This window comes from Dendropsophus ebraccatus, chromosome 6 (assembly GCF_027789765.1).
Source record: "Dendropsophus ebraccatus isolate aDenEbr1 chromosome 6, aDenEbr1.pat, whole genome shotgun sequence".
NCBI classification, from domain to species: Eukaryota; Metazoa; Chordata; class Amphibia; order Anura; family Hylidae; genus Dendropsophus; species Dendropsophus ebraccatus.
This window is the reverse complement of record NC_091459.1, coordinates 22,218,912-22,234,778: the sequence shown is the minus strand read 5'-3', so window position 1 is coordinate 22,234,778 and position 15,867 is coordinate 22,218,912. Positions and strand designations below refer to the sequence as shown.

The window sequence follows — 15,867 nt, the reverse complement described above, 5'->3', positions numbered from 1 at the left end:
TTTTTTTGAAATTACACGAGGATAGAAATCTGCAGGGCGGCGGATGCGGCACACCGACAAACATTTAGTTTGGGCTCTGAAAGGTATATTTTACTTTTCACTTTTGACAAAATAATAAAACGTGTGATACACTAGCTGATTTCTTTGTAGGAATACAGAACGGCGGAGACCTTCAATTCTTGATGCTTTTCTAAGCAGTCGGAGTGGAAGTATTCTGATGATACATCTAAATGATCAGAATTACCAGCAGTTAGTCACTCGTTGGCTTTTATGGCACATTGCTCGGGCACAGCGGCCGGTGTAAAATCAAGTGTCACAACATAGAAAAGAAATGTCGCAAATAATATAAAGCACTTGGTAGCAGAATGGAAGGCGTTTTCTAAGTTAAGTGCCCATATCTTCAGGGAAGAACAGTATGGCACAGCTCCGAGCTCTGTTCCAGGGCAGTGCATTCATGCCTTGATGATTGGGTGCCTGGATTACTGTGTACTAGGCATCTGGTTTCCTGTGCTGCCTACACAGCCCCACTTCTAGTTTATGGTGACAACCTGACTCAATAAGAAGTTTTCCAGGGATTCATTGGCCAATGTTTATTTCATAGTTAAACACGTACTCTGGCAAAAAAAAAAAAAAAAAAAATCAACTGAAAGTTATATAGATTTGTAATTTACTTCTATTTAAAAGTCTTAAGTCTCCCAGTAGTTATCAGCTGCTGTATGTCTTGCAGATAGTGATGTATTGTTCCAGTCTGACACAGTGCTCTCTGCTGCCATCTCTGTGTAGAAGAGTTTTTCTATGGGGATTTGCTACTGCTCTGGACAGTTCCGGTCACAAACAGAGGTGGCAACAGAGAGCACTATTTCAGAATGGAAAGAATACACCACTTCCTGCAGGACATACAGCAGCTGATAAGTACTGCAAGACTTTTAAATATAAAAGTAAATTACAAAGCTATATAACTGTGACACGGGTTGATTTAAAAGAAAAATATTTAGCCAGAGTACCCCTTTAAAGGTAGATAAATTTTGTGTAGAAAAAAAAATAATTCCGGTTTTCTGGTTTCTACATCCTAACATATGACGTTCTTCCATTAGATACCCGCTGTACTTAAAGAGGATGTATCATCAGGTACACGGCCCGCTTCCAGTGTACGGCACAGTTCTATCCATGGGTCCTGAAGCACAGGAGGCGGGCCGGCCCGCCCCCACTGGGAGGGAATCCCCTCCCCTCTATGACGCAGCTCCTTTAGAATAAATGGAGCCGCATCATAGAGGGGAGGGCATTCCTCCTGTGCTTCAGCACAGGCCCGGGACCGTGGATAGAACGGCGCCGTACACGGGAAAAGGGGACCCAAAAAGGGACCGCGGCACTGGCTTCCCCATGACGGCGCCGTTTGATCCGTGGGTCTGATTAAAGAGGATGTATCTGATGGTACATCCTCTAACTTCATATCATGCAGTTAATGGAAATGATGCATCAGGTTATTGGGTATTGCCTTCATTTAAAAAATACATGGCATCTATTAGCTTTGCAAATAGTTAAGTATTGTGGATATTTTAGGCAATTTAATGTCTTTTTTTCCACTGTTATATACATTTCTCCTTAAAATTCTGCTATTTAGCCAAGGAAACAGACATTTGTAATAGACGTATGACCTAACAGCAGAGCTCTGCATTAATCATGTATTGTAAGCTCCAAAATGCAATCCTGCCTGGAGCCAGAAAAGCAACAGACTAGTGAATTAGGATTTGGGGTATGTTCACATGTGCTGTAAATGCAGCGTATTCCATGCTGTGTGAATCAAACCTCAATAGCTAAACACAGCATGAAATCCGCAGCATCACATACGCAGCTCATACAGTACCCTATGGTTAGCCCAAAAGAGGTTTCCTTGCTAGAACCCTGTTCCTGACATATATGGATTCTACTATATGGTTGGCTATCTGTACTTTCACCTAAAAGTGCAAAATGTGGTGGGAATACTGGACACAGGAGGGTGTGACTATAAGGCTGAGGGGGCATAAATTATATTCATACGGGGGCAGGAATAAAGTCCAGAGTGGTGTGATTATATGGCTCCCAGTCACAACCATTTTGCAGTAAAGTTCCCAACCCTTTTACTACTCAGTGAAATGTACGGAACAAGATAGCAGGGCAACAAAGGCTAGAAAGGGATATAAAAACTACTACTACCGTAAAAAAAAAATATATATATATATATTTTTTTTTTTTACTGACCACCGGTCCTCTTTAAAAAATAAAAATAAAAAAAATAACAGATTTTTTTTTTCCCACCTCTAAACAACCCAGGCCCAGTATATTCATACTGGGGTTGTTAAAGGGGTTATCCAGCGCTACAAACCATGGCCACCTACTTCCAGAGACAGCACCACTGTTGTCTCCAGTACAGGTGTGATTTGCAATTAAGCTCCATTCACTTCAATGAACATCCCGCGGATTCAGCCGCTTGCCCCAGCTTGACTCTCCGCCGGTCTCATAGACTCTGTTCTATGCTCTGGCAGATTCTGCCGTCCACTCAAAGAATTGAAAAGTCAATTCTTTGGGTGGACGGCAGAATCTGCCTGAGCATAGAATGGAGTCTATGGCATGGGCGGAGAGTCAAGTGGGCGATGAGCGGCGGAAATCCCAGGATGATATCTGTGCAGATTCCATGGTGTGAACACATACCTCTGGTAATAATCTACCCTTTAAAATACAACTGTATTTTCCCTTTTCAGTGCAAAACTGAGGAATACAATTCAATCAAACGGAATTCTACTCAAACCCCAGCCAAATGTACCTCAACACACTAAAGAAATGAAAAACTAACTTAGGTCATTCTGACTTTGATAAATGACTTTGTAAGCCTTGGGGGGGGGGGGGGGGGGTTGAGGGGGGGCTAAAAATGAGCTCTGAACAATTGCAATGTCCTAGAAACCCTACAGGTCACAGTGATGTTGGAATGATTGTAATCCAACACAGACCCAAGCTACGTAATTTCAGAAATCTATATCACAGCGGCGTATCACAATTAAAACTTCACTTTTAATACTTGGGTTAAAAATATAAAAACGTCACAACAACACAAAAACCCCTATAACCATAATCGGTGGGTGCCTAGGTCAACACGGGGAGGATATATCTTTCTTTTCCTCTACCTGTCTGTGTAACCCTTCTAAGAAATAAATATCCTACGTGTTGACCTATGCACCCACCGATTGTGGTTATAGGTGTTTTGTATTGTTGTGGTGTTTTTATACTTTTAACCCCTTCAAGACAGAGCCCTTTAAAGCACAAAAGTCCGGGTCAAATTAATGCAATGTTCCTCCCCGCCTTCTAAGAGCCATAGCGCTTTTATTTTTCCAACTAGAGAGCTGGTTGGGGTGTCATTTTTTGCGCCATGATCTCTATTTTTTATTAATATCATAGTGGTGTAACACAAAAATATTGATTGCTCTTTAGTAATTTGTTATATAATAATTTAATAAAATCAGCAATCCTGGTGTGTTTTCTTTTTGTTTCCGTTTACGCCGTTCACCGTGCTGGAATAATAATGTTATATTATAATAGATCGGACAATTCCGCGCGCTACGATATGTAATATGTTTATTTATTTATTTATATTTTTAAAATGGGCAAGGTTTTTTTCAAAACTTTTATTGGGAGGGGGGTTTAAAAGGGTTTTTTAATACTTTTTTTACACTTTTATTTTCTGTAAAATATGCCATCATTAGATTGCATGTACTGATCTATGCTATGCCAAAGCATAGCATAGATCAGTGTTATCAGCGATCTATGTATACAGCCTGCCTGAGAGCAGACTCTACACATAGATCGCGGATCCAACAGGATGGCTTGGCTGCTGGGGTCCTGATCACTCAGTGACAGATGCTTAATGCCCCAGACACTGACATGAGCAGGATCGCTATCACTGCAGCACTCTCGCTCACATCAGAAAGCCCCCGTGAGTACAGGAACGTGTATGTGCAGTAGGAATGTATATATACATATTACTGACGTGAAGGGGTTAACCCAATTAATATTAAAATTGAAGTTTTAAAGGAGACGTCTGTCGAAATTTTTTATTAAAGTATTGTATAGCCCCCCAAAAGTAATACAAATTAACAATATACCCTTATTACGGGAAATGCTTATAAAATGCTTTTTTCCCTGCACTTGCTACTGCATCAAGGCTTCACTTCCTGGATAACATGGTGATGTCACTTCCTGGATAACATGGTGATGTTACGTCCCGACTCCCAGAGCTGTGCGGGCTGTGGCTGCTAGAGAGGATGATGGCAGGGGGATGCTTAGTGTCCCTCCAGTGCCCTGTGTCCCTCAGTGTCCCCCTGCCATCATCCTCTCCAGCAGCCACAGCCCGCACAGCTCTGGGAGTCGGGTTGTGACATCACCATTTTATCCAGGAAGTGACATCACCGTGTTATCCAGGAAGTGACATCAACGTGTTATCCAGGAAGTGAAGCCTTGATGCAGTAGTACGTGCAGGGAAAAAGCACTTTATAAGCATTTCCTGTAATAGGTGTATATTGGGGATTTGTATAACTTTTGGGAGGCAATACAATACTTTAATTGTGATACTGCTCTGTGATATGCATATATATAGTCCTAAAACACTCTAAACATATGGACTAATAAATTATTTAATATTATACATTTCTTTTCACTGGCTAATATAATCTGTTGTATTTTTGTACGAGCATTACCGCGTACTTTCTGCATAGTGCAGCCTTTGTATAGCTTGCTGTTGGCAATGGTTTAGCTGAAATAATCTACTGACATGATTATCTACAGTAGCTATCACTTTGCCTTTAACATTTCCCAGTAATAATAATTTGCATTGTTTACAACAAAAGGCGTAGTGGTGCGCGCTCATTAAAAATAATAGAAGAAAGATGAGTTAATAGCGCTTTGCGACTATAGCGAAGAACTCAGATATTTCACGTCAATGTCATGCCCTGTCTCGTGCACGACGCAAAAGCAATCTCTGCTAAACACAACCTAATGAGCAATGTAAATCCTGTTATATTATTATTAGCCCAAACAACTGCTCTGTTCTGTATCTCACAGTATGGCACCAAAAGGGGAATACAGACATAATTAAATTAGCATACATAGTGCAATGCTTTAAGAACTGTATGGCACAACAAGTCCCTGAATTGCACAATTCCATAATAAACTTTTTTTTTTCATTATTTCAAAAAATTAAAGAAAGTCATCATACATATAAATAGAGTGAAGTGCACGAACACATCTATACCAGAAACAAAAACATGCAAGGATTGCACATTTTAAAGTGTCATATACACTGAATGATTAAGGACAGATTGCAATGTATAACTTTTTTGGCATACACAAATGTGATTGGTTAAGTCTTTGTTTACATAAAAATTAAATGTATTTAGGACTAGAGACTGCTGGCAGCCATTACATGAACAATCATTCCGTAAAAGAACCGCACACAGAGAAAGTTCAACGGCCCTTAACTAGCATCACTGAACATGTACTGTGGAATAACAACCAACTATGGATGGGAATAACTGGCTTAACAGTTATTTAACCTACCTCTAGCTGTGTGTGGTCACTTTTGGGAACAGAGGTTTAAAACAAAAATCATTAAAAAGTCTGGGAAAAATTTATACTTGGGCATGCTGCTGGGTCTGCAGGGGACACATCAGTAATGTATACTTACCTGTCCCCCTTTCCTGCCACTGCCGGTTCTAGGGCCGCCCGCTTTACGACACTGTCAGTGTTTTTATAACATCTAATGATGTCCCGTTCCCATAGGAAATAGACAGTTATTATAGACTCTAGCGTTCATTTTTCGCTGGGACCGGCACATCATTGGAGGTTTTCAAAACGCTGATGGGGTGCAAGGTGGGCGACCTGGGACAGGTAAGTATACATTGCTGACATGTCTCCCACAGCATGGCTAAGTATGAATTTTTTTAAGCAATGTACATAGAACAATGTATAAAAGTGGCACAAAAAAAAAAAAAAAAAAAACAGGAAAAAGTAGTTTGCAATTTCCAAAAGTCAATACTGTTAAAAAGACAAACCACATACATTTTGCACATTTGCACCTTATTGATGCTTTTCAGTATACGGTTTCATTTCTATCAAATGTGTTATATTGGAGCATGCTCTTAATTAAAGGAACTCTAAACCCAGAAAAAGCACAAAGACAATAAGAACTGAAAAATATCTAATGCAAGAAATGGTGCAAGAAGATACAGTAGATAAGCCACAAAAGGAAGAGTAATAGAGATGAGTGAACCTGGAGCATGCTCGAGTCGAGTCGATCCGAACCCGAACTTTCGGCATTTGATTAGCGGTGGCTGCTGAAGTTTGATAAAGCCCTAAGGCTATGTGGAAATCATGGATATAGTCATTGGCTGTATCCATGTTTTCCAGACAACCTTAGAGCTTTATCCAAGTTCAGCAGCCGCCGCTAATCAAATGCCGATCGTTCGGGTCGACTCGAACCCGAACCCAGTTCACTCATCTCTAAAGAGTAACCCTTGTGGCCCCTGGAGAATTACAACTATAACACTGAGTTCTTGTTTCAGCTTATCCTTCATTTCTAGGTTTAATTTTCCTTTAAATGATGACCAGATTATACTAAAGTATAGTTGCAGTGATTAAATGTGGTTTTTAATTTTCAAATCAAGACATTAGGTTGCATTACAGTTTTGCAAAAATTACTCAAATTAATTACTCAAGAATATATAACCTACATAATGATTAACAAAAATGTCTTTATTTATATATCAACTCAATTAGTAAAATCCATAAAATACACAATACACTTCACTGGGACATGCACAGATGCTCCTGACAAAGCTTTGGGTAGCGAAACACGTGTCGGGCGATTCTTGGGCCCCAATGGTGTGGTGGAGCGAGGCATCAGAGGCTTGGTTTGTTCCTTAATATAATTTTGGGCTCTGGTCTAACTTTTTTTGCTTATTATCAGTGGGCTTTTTACCTGTCACCAGTACTATTTATATATCTATATATACACACACACACACACACAACGGGACAGGAGACGCGCGCCTGCCGGAAATGGGCCCCAGGTGAGTTAACTGTTGTTTTTTTTTTTATAGTGGTTGTTCCATACGGTGGAGATGGAGCCATTTTTGAGCTCCCCCACCATATGGGGCGACCATACCCGGCGTATAAGACGACCCCTGATTCCTAAGATGATTTTTTGGGGGGTTAAAACGTTGTCTTATACGCCAGAAAATACGGTACTCTTTGCAATAACATTGATGCTAAGCCCCTGCAACCAAGTGTGTGCCCCTGGCTATTCTTCTATGTATCTGTGCATGTCCCAGTGAAGTGTATTGTGTATTTTATGGATTTTACTAATTGAGTTGATTTATAAATAAAGACACATTTTGGTACAATATGGTTTTGTTAATCATTATGTAGGTTATGTATTTGGGATTTTGTTGATTAACTATTTCACTATTGGAAAGGTTTTTGCTAGAATATTGAGTGTGTGTTTAATTACTCAAGGATGTAAAGTCAAGGACGTAGTCTCACCAACCTAGACAGAATATCAGACATTTCTCTGGCCATTTCATCCCTGAATAAAAAGTTAATAAAATAAACTGAATTGAAAAAGTACATGGAATGATGACATAAAAACAATAAGAACACCCTTAAAGGGGTTATCTAGGATTAGAGAAAGCACAGCTACTTTCTTGGAAAAACAGCACCACACCTGTAGGAAGTAAAAAGGTCACCACTTCAACTGTGAGATATCTCTTTATTATAGTATCATACTTTGGTTAGGACTGTGACAATTAGGGTACAAACCCACTTGACGTATTTGCTGCGTGAATCAGTCTTAAAAATAAGCTATGTCTTAAAAATAAATAAAAATATACTATGTGCAAACGCTTCTACCGGGATCCCAATCAAAACCAAGCACCGTGTCTTTACGTAAAAAGCACGGCCGTTGTTGCCGATTGCAACAACGACCGTACTTTTACGAAAAGATACGTTGTGTGAACATAGCCTAAAACAGCTGTATAATCCTATGAGATATATGCAAAAAAAATGGCCTAATAAAATAAGTCTGTGCTGTCCATTTTTACCAATAACATCACTGCTTTTGAAACTAACTGGTTGAAAGTTGTGTTAGAACACCTATGTTCTTAAAGTGTACCTGTCATGCCAGCCAGGTCCTCTGTTAGGGTGGATTCACACTGAGGAATCCCCGCGGAGAAGTTCTGGCTGATTCCGTCGCCCGTCCTCGCTCGCAATTTCCGCCCGTGACATAGAATCAATTTTATGGGAATTCCGCCATCTGTCGAAAGAATTGACATGTCAATTCTTTTGGTGGACGGTGGAATCCGCCTGTGCATAGAATGTAGTCTATGGCACAGGATGAGATGCGCGCGGCCACAAGCGTCAGAATCAGCTGGAATTTCTATGTGCAGATTCCTGAGTTTGAATTCACCTAAGCTTCACACGTACAGGATCTGCACTAGATCCTTAAACAGGAAGTTTGGGTATCCTTGAGTACCAAGACGCAATGAGAACGTAATGAACGCTACCCCCAACTTGATGTTCTGCTGGTCAGGGAGTGGCACACACTGCTGAGTGATGCTGGGTGATACACCCCTTTAGCTGTATCTCAGGATTGCAGGGGGTCTCAGGAGCAAGACTTGCCAAAAGTTACTCCAAATAACAGTAATGCTTAAATTTTCTCCTTCCCTATACAGACTGTGCTTTTCTCCCAATTTACACTGTGATGAAACACAGTCTGTGTAATCTGCCTTCCCTGAAGAATTGGATGCTTTCTTCCTTTCCACTGTGTACAACCTCCTCTTCCCCCTGCTGGTATAATAAGAGAAGGGAAAGGGAGAGCAGAAACAGCAGACAAAGCTAGTAGCAGTGTGTTGCTGAGATCAATCTTAAAAACTGCGGGACAGCCAGCTATGTAAACCAGTTGCACAGACTCTACATTTCTCAAAATAAGTCATTTAGAAAGTTGTACCATTGTCCTTTAGGAGGGAATCTAGCAGGGTCACCTGTCTACAATTAAACAGGTAGGTAATGGCCGGTAGATGTTCTACATAGTAAGGGCCCTATTCCACTGGACGATTATCGTTCAGATTATCGTTAAATCGTTCGAATCTAAACGATAATCGTTCGGTTGAAATGCAGTTAACGATTAACGACCGAACGAGAAATCGTTGATCGCTTTATAAGACCTGGACCTATTTTTATCGTTGCTCGTTCGCAAATCGTTCGCGTTGAATAAGACATCGTTCGGTCGTTCGCAATAGATACGAATGCAATAGCGAATAAATAGCGAAGAAAAAACGATCGCAATTACGATCATAAGTAACGATTATCGTTCAATGGAAATGAGTGAACGTTTTCAGGTCTTTCGCAATAGTGGTCGTTTGCGATCGTTAATCGTTAATGATATGCAAACGATAATCGTCCAGTGGAATAGGGCCCTAACACATCTATATTGCTACAAAAATATGCAGAATGTACACAGACCGCAAATTACATACAAAAAAGTACTGATCGCTGCAAGACAGATGGGTCAAATGAAAAAACATACATTGTCATTTTGGTCTTTTCTCCACCGGCCCTGAAAACAGAAGACAAGCTCCATTAGTTTAACTGCTTTAAAGACCAGATTTTGGCAATCTCTGATTTGATAATTCTCTTCATGTGTCGTCTCTGCTTTGATTCAATATATAATGATCTCTGCTGGAACTCGGCAAAGGATTATATTTTCCAGCTCACTTTAATCTTTTCAAGTCTTTTACAGGATAACGTGATTAGCAAAAATAAAATTAGCAATAATTAAGAAACCCTTTCTCTAATAATTATTTCCAGAGCCCCCCCACAAAGCCTTTAATGTGAATGGAACGTTATGAATTCTCTAATTGCCTTTTCATCTGAATTGATTTTTTTTTTAACTTTTTTAAAAATTTCCATTACATAGAGTTAAAATCACACATGCAGGTCTAAGATGATTAAAAAATTCGCGTGCGTATAAGACATCTCTTACTTGGCATCTGCTGCACAGGGCACAGCGAGTTCTGGTTTTATGCTGCAGGAATAAAGAATTGGTTGTGTATTTGTCCAGATAATGTACAGAGCACAAGAGAAATAGACACTTAGGCCCGTTCCCACTGAGTAAAACTAGCGGAATTCAGTTAGCCTCCCGCTCATAATGGGAGTCTATGGGAGGTGCACGCTCCTGCTCTGTCCGCGCTGAAGAATGAACGGGAGCGCGCACCTCCCATAGACTCCCATTATGAGTGGGAGGCTAACGGCATTCCGCGGCTTTTTCCACTAGTTTTGCTCAGTGGGAACGGGGCCTTAGATATAGATGTTGTGGCCATTATAACAATAACATGTAGGCATGTGACTGTATCACTTCTACTAAAAGGTTCCTACACTAATACAGAAAACTAGTCATTTATAACAAACACATGAGAAATAATGATGTCAACTGTTAAAGTGACTCTGTACCCACAAATTGCCCACCCCAAACTGCTTGTACCTTCGGATAGCCGCTTTTAATCCAAGATTTGTCCTGGGGTCAGTTCGGCAGGTGATGCAGTTATTGTCCTAAAAAACAACTTTTAAACTTGCAGCCCTGTGTCAAACTGGTGTGGCCTACAGTATGTGTGCCCTAGGCCTGCACCGCCACTCCGTCCCTCCTACCCGCCCTCTTCATAATTAGGAATGCCTGCAGGATTTCTCCTATTCATCACATGTCTGAACACTGCACTGGTGCCTTAACGATCTAACACATGTGCAGTGTTCAGACAAATGATTATTAGGAGAAATCCTGCCCAGGAGCATTCCTAATGATGAAGAGGGTGGGGAGGAGGGACGGAGAGGCGTTGCAGGCCTAAAGCATGGGTACTCTAGGCCACGCCAATTTAACACGGGCTGCAAGTTTAAAAGTTGTCTTTTAGGACAATAATTGCATCACCTGCTGAACGGACACCAGGTCAGATCTTCAATTAAAGCAGTTATCTGGAGGTACAAGTGGTTTTGGGGGGGGGGGGGGGGGCGTGGCGGCAGATTGTGGGTACAGAGTCGCTCTAAAGTATATAATCACCGAGATGCACTGCATTCTTTTTCTTGACAGGTGCATTAGTAGTATAACAATTCCACAATAATAACAAATGATTACTGAAAACTCATCTAGCCTAGCTAGAGCGTTCTTTATGTTTAATCTTTAGGCTATGTTCACACAACGTACTATTTTTTAAAACAGCCGCTCTTTTATACTGCAACAATATGCATTCAAGTCAATGCAACAACAGCCATTGTTTAATACATCGTTGTTCCATTGACTTCAATGCATGACGTTGCAGTATGAAAAGAACAGCCATTGTTTTAATGGAAAACAGCAGCCATTCTTTTAAAAAATAGTACGTTGTGTGAACATAGCCTTACAGTATATTAACACACTGTAATTTTGTTTGAGAATGTTGACTTCTGCAAGCAGGGTTTCTAGTAAACAACCCTGTTGTGCCGAAGGATGTATATGGGCCCATATTAGCCTTCTGGACATTGTATGAGGCTGGTTTCACACTGCCTCCAAATTAGGCAAAATCGCAACGACATGGCATTTTTTGAGCAAAAAAGCCCACGGCCAGATGTTAGCTGGGAGTCAATGGACTTTTATGAAATGCCATACATACATGGCTTTTTTTTTGTCTGTGGCCTTTTTCTCTCCTCTCTGGCGTTATTGGGGCTCAGTGCTGAGGTTGTGGCTTTTTTTGCAGCAAACTGTAGCATTTCTCTCCCATAGACTTTAATAGAACCGAACTGGCCGAACCCAACCCTACACAAAATGCACTAAAACAGCATATTTCTGTTCGGTGTTGCTGTTGTAAACAAAAAGCAGCAAAATTCAAATGAAAATATGCTGTGTTGAGTAAATGTATAGTAAAGAATCTGGTGGCTATAACACAATATATGGGAAGTGGATTGGGTCTATTGCATTACAGCCGCCAGCTTCTTTACAGTATATTAACTTAACACAGCATATTTTAACTCTAATTTTGCTATTTTTTGTTTACAATAGCAACGATAAAACAAAAATATGCTGTAAAAAGTCAAATTAAAAGTCATATTGAAACACAGTATGCTCATATTGGGTCAATTAGTATGTTTACGCTAGGATGAACACACAAGGCAATTACTCAATTAACTCTGAGAACGTTCTAATTAACCCAATATGAGCATGCTGTTTTATGAATGAATCCCCTTGCAAGTTATTGATATTGCAAAAAAAAAAAAAATTCAACTCAAAAACATGCTAAAAAATCAGCCATGGAACTATTTCTGGTGGTGTTGGTTTTTTTGGAGGCCAGAAAAACACCACCACAAATCTTAGCGAGCCAAAATCCACAGACTCATAAAAGGCCCTTAATAATTTGAGAATGTTATAAAAACTCGACACATAGACTTGTCCGTAATCTCCAACTGTATGCAACAAAGGATGTGACAGGTTATGCTTAGAGCTCTCTGTTCACATTTGTAGTCACTGACAGCAGGGTAGAACACAAGGACTAAAAGGTTGAATGAACATATGGAACAATCAGCTTGTTATTAGGGTAAAGGGATTCATGGCAGAAAATAGAATGTATGTATTACAAAAACATCTCATTACGGAGGTTTATTCCCCTACGTTGGCAGTATCTCATCCATAGTCTTTCCAAGCATTCTATAGGAGTCGATTTAATATGCACACAGTGTAGAAGCTTTGCATTTTGAAAATTTTTCTTTTTTATATTTTGTCTTTATGCAAATAGCTGTTTGTGTGACGGGAAAAATCACACTCTGTGACCTGTTATCTATATGTTCAGTTTCCCAAGGAGAAGGCAATAGGAGTTAACGGCTGAAATATGGCTAAACAGAGGAAACTATTAAATGGAATTGAACTGTACTGGGGTTTACGTCTTTGGCTTTGCACTCTTCCGTTATCTATAAAGGGCAGATATTTGCTTTACAAATGGGCTAGTGTTTTAGCTTCACATACGCGTGCCACAAATTGGGATAAGTGTCGTAAATAAGTTTATGGTGGAATTATATTAAGAAATGGTTGGGGGGGGGGGAGAAAAAGACTTTGTTCTCTGCAATTTTTTTCAGTGACCTTGTTTTAAGTTAAAGCAGCATCTGCCAACATGTATTTCTTTCAGGTCTTATTTCCTCCGGGAAGAGATTAGCTCTCTCACACATGAAATGCATTTAATAAACCACTATCTGTATAGAACACATACGTCATATTAGAAAGTACAGGATGCAAAAGTAGGAGTTTGCAGACAGCCCAGAATCCGTATCACTCAGAAAGTCACGACGAACAGCAGATCTGTTAATTCCGAAAAGTTGCTAATGAGGTGCGGGCAAATTAAGAACTATAAATATTAATGGTTTACTAATCGACTTTCCCCTTGCAGCATCATCAGCATGATATAAACAAGGCACATTAATATGCACATAGTTCTCCCTGCCATGATCTGTTTTATGAAGACGATTTGCAAACAGATAAGTTTATCTCGGTGAATAATAAGATTAAGCCGTATAAATTTTGTCTATGAGTCTATTGCTGTCTGGGGACTACACCTCTGCGCCTCTTACCTACACTTTGCATCTATCATTAGCACACCTGTAAGGAAGAAGTGGGGTTCGGTTTTCAAGTTTTATTAGGCCCTATTTACACGTCCGCAGACAGAAAAAAGTCAGTGTATTTTAATGGCCCAATTTGAAGACCTGTAGGTGTGTACAGGGCCATGATCCGTGCCGCAAAAAAAGAAAAAAAAAAAAAAAAGGACAGGCTCTAGTGAGGACAGAAAGTCCTCCACTGACCCACCAATAGAACTCAATGGGATCTATATTTTTGCGGATGTGATTTGCAAAAAAAAATAAAAATCAGATCCGCAATCCGCAAATAGTGACTATAATATTATTAAAAGCAAATGTACCATCAGTTACATTCGCTTTAAGTGTTGCACATGAATAGAACGACATCGGCGCAGGGAGGCCGGTGCTGCATTCCTTTTTTATGAACCGCGACCAGGTTCCTGTGAAACTGAGCACCAGCCTGAAATGAGGTTCTGAAGGCGGGCCGGCCTGCCTCCAATGGAAGGAACCCCTCCCCTTATGAAGCGGCTCTATTGATTCAAATGGAGCTGCATCACAGAGGGGGAGACTGTTTCGTCCCACTGGGGGCCAACTGGCTGGCCCGCCTCCAGTTCTTCAGCCTAGGCCGGTGCTCGGTAATAGATCACCATCATCCATACGAACCCAGCCGCAGCTCAAAAAAAAGGACCATGGTAGCGACTTCCCCACACTGGCGCTATTCTATTCATGTGCAGCACTTAAAGCAAATGTACCATCAGGTACATTCGCTTGAAGTACAATTTTTATTATTTTTGTGGATAAGCAAAAAACACAGATGCGATATGGAAGGAATTTTGTGGATTAGGGATGAAAAATAGTGGACTCAAATAGAGAGAAAAATCTAACGTTTAAACAGACCCTGACTTATCAAACCTGAGAAAGATATTGTATGCTTTGGGGGGGGGGGTTGCAATCAGTCACACAGTCCTGCTCTTGTGATCTTGCTTGGCTTGAAAATGTATAAAAAAAAAATTATTAAAAAAACAGAAGATAACAAAAAAGTGAAAACCGAGAGTAATTAAAGCCAAAATTATAAGAGCAAAACTAGATTATAGTCCTCGCATCTAGGCTAAACGAGCGCCGAAGTGTTCTCAGTCAGCTACCTGCGATGAGCAAGAAATAACAATCTATTTGTCACAGAGTGCGTGTGCGATCATGAGTCACTGCACCATCACCCCAGCAAAGAATAAGGTGGCACAGTAAATTAATCAAACACCAAACATACGGACCGGGAAACAAGTTCTACTCATTACAGTTCACTTCCCAATCCCAGAGAAATTGATATATTCCAAGGACAACAACGTAGCCGTAACACATAAATCACGTCAAAAGTTGAAACAAGCGAACGGGAGGTAGAAACGTGAATCTAGCGAAACTAGATTCCACCTAAATGAATCCCTTTGGTGCCCAGAAGCTTACATATACCTTTTATCAAGACTAGCAGGGGGTTAAGAAGTGTAGAGATTAAATCATCTTTGCTTTGTACTGGGAGATCCAGAGTAGATGATGCTATAAGGTTAATATATTCACCAAAGACTGGCTCCAGGCTCTGTATAATGTGAATGAAATGATTTCAAACAGAACTGCTGGAACTTTCAGTGATTGTTAAACAAAGTCACTTTCAAAAGTACCAATAACTAGATAAAAAGCAAAAACTATTAGCACCGGATAATGAGCCAAGCTTTAATTTCTGGGATCATTACAGACATCGAAATGGGATAAAACGTAACACGTATTATTGAAATGTGCCTAAAAAAAAAAAAAATTCTAAAAAAAAGACGGTCAGCCACCTGCTGAAGATTAGGGGTGGTACCTTGTAAGATCAATGCTACCATCTATAGGCTGTAACCATTTTGCAGGATTTACAGGTACCATATTACCATTGGGATCAATGGGTGAAGTCAACCCAACAGCAGATGTCAGGGAAAGAAGAAACAAGCATGTTGGATTTCATGTTTGTTCCTTTCTTCGTGTAATAGAAAAGCCACTGCCAGAAAGGTCTAGTAGTGGCTTATATCTCTTACCTCTTTGCAAAGGTCTCCATGTTTATAGGTAAGTTGGGATGAATAGCTGTCTAGACGTGAAAAATGTGTTACATAGAAAGAGATATGGATGGTGGAAAGGAAAAAAAATAGTAGGTTTTGTCCATGGGGAGTATGCAATAGT

At 40.2% G+C, this 15,867-nt stretch overlaps 1 protein-coding gene across 5 annotated transcripts in view; it reads right to left on the bottom strand.

Annotated features, from left to right (window-relative positions):
* Positions 1 to 15,867, bottom strand: part of MYO6 (myosin VI) — a 208,312-nt gene that overhangs the window by 13,158 nt on the left and 179,287 nt on the right. For 2 of the 5 annotated variants that reach the window (XM_069974661.1, XM_069974662.1), the window contains exons 29-31: positions 10,064 to 10,105; positions 9,608 to 9,637; positions 7,571 to 7,609 (exon numbers count right to left, since the gene is read on the bottom strand). The exons of 2 other annotated variants lie outside the window; for them this stretch is intronic. In XM_069974661.1, the coding sequence (XP_069830762.1) occupies positions 7,571 to 7,609; positions 9,608 to 9,637; positions 10,064 to 10,105 (111 nt within the window). The remainder of the gene's footprint in view (positions 1 to 7,570; positions 7,610 to 9,607; positions 9,638 to 10,063; positions 10,106 to 15,867) is intronic. One more of the 5 variants, XM_069974663.1, reaches the window with a different exon arrangement.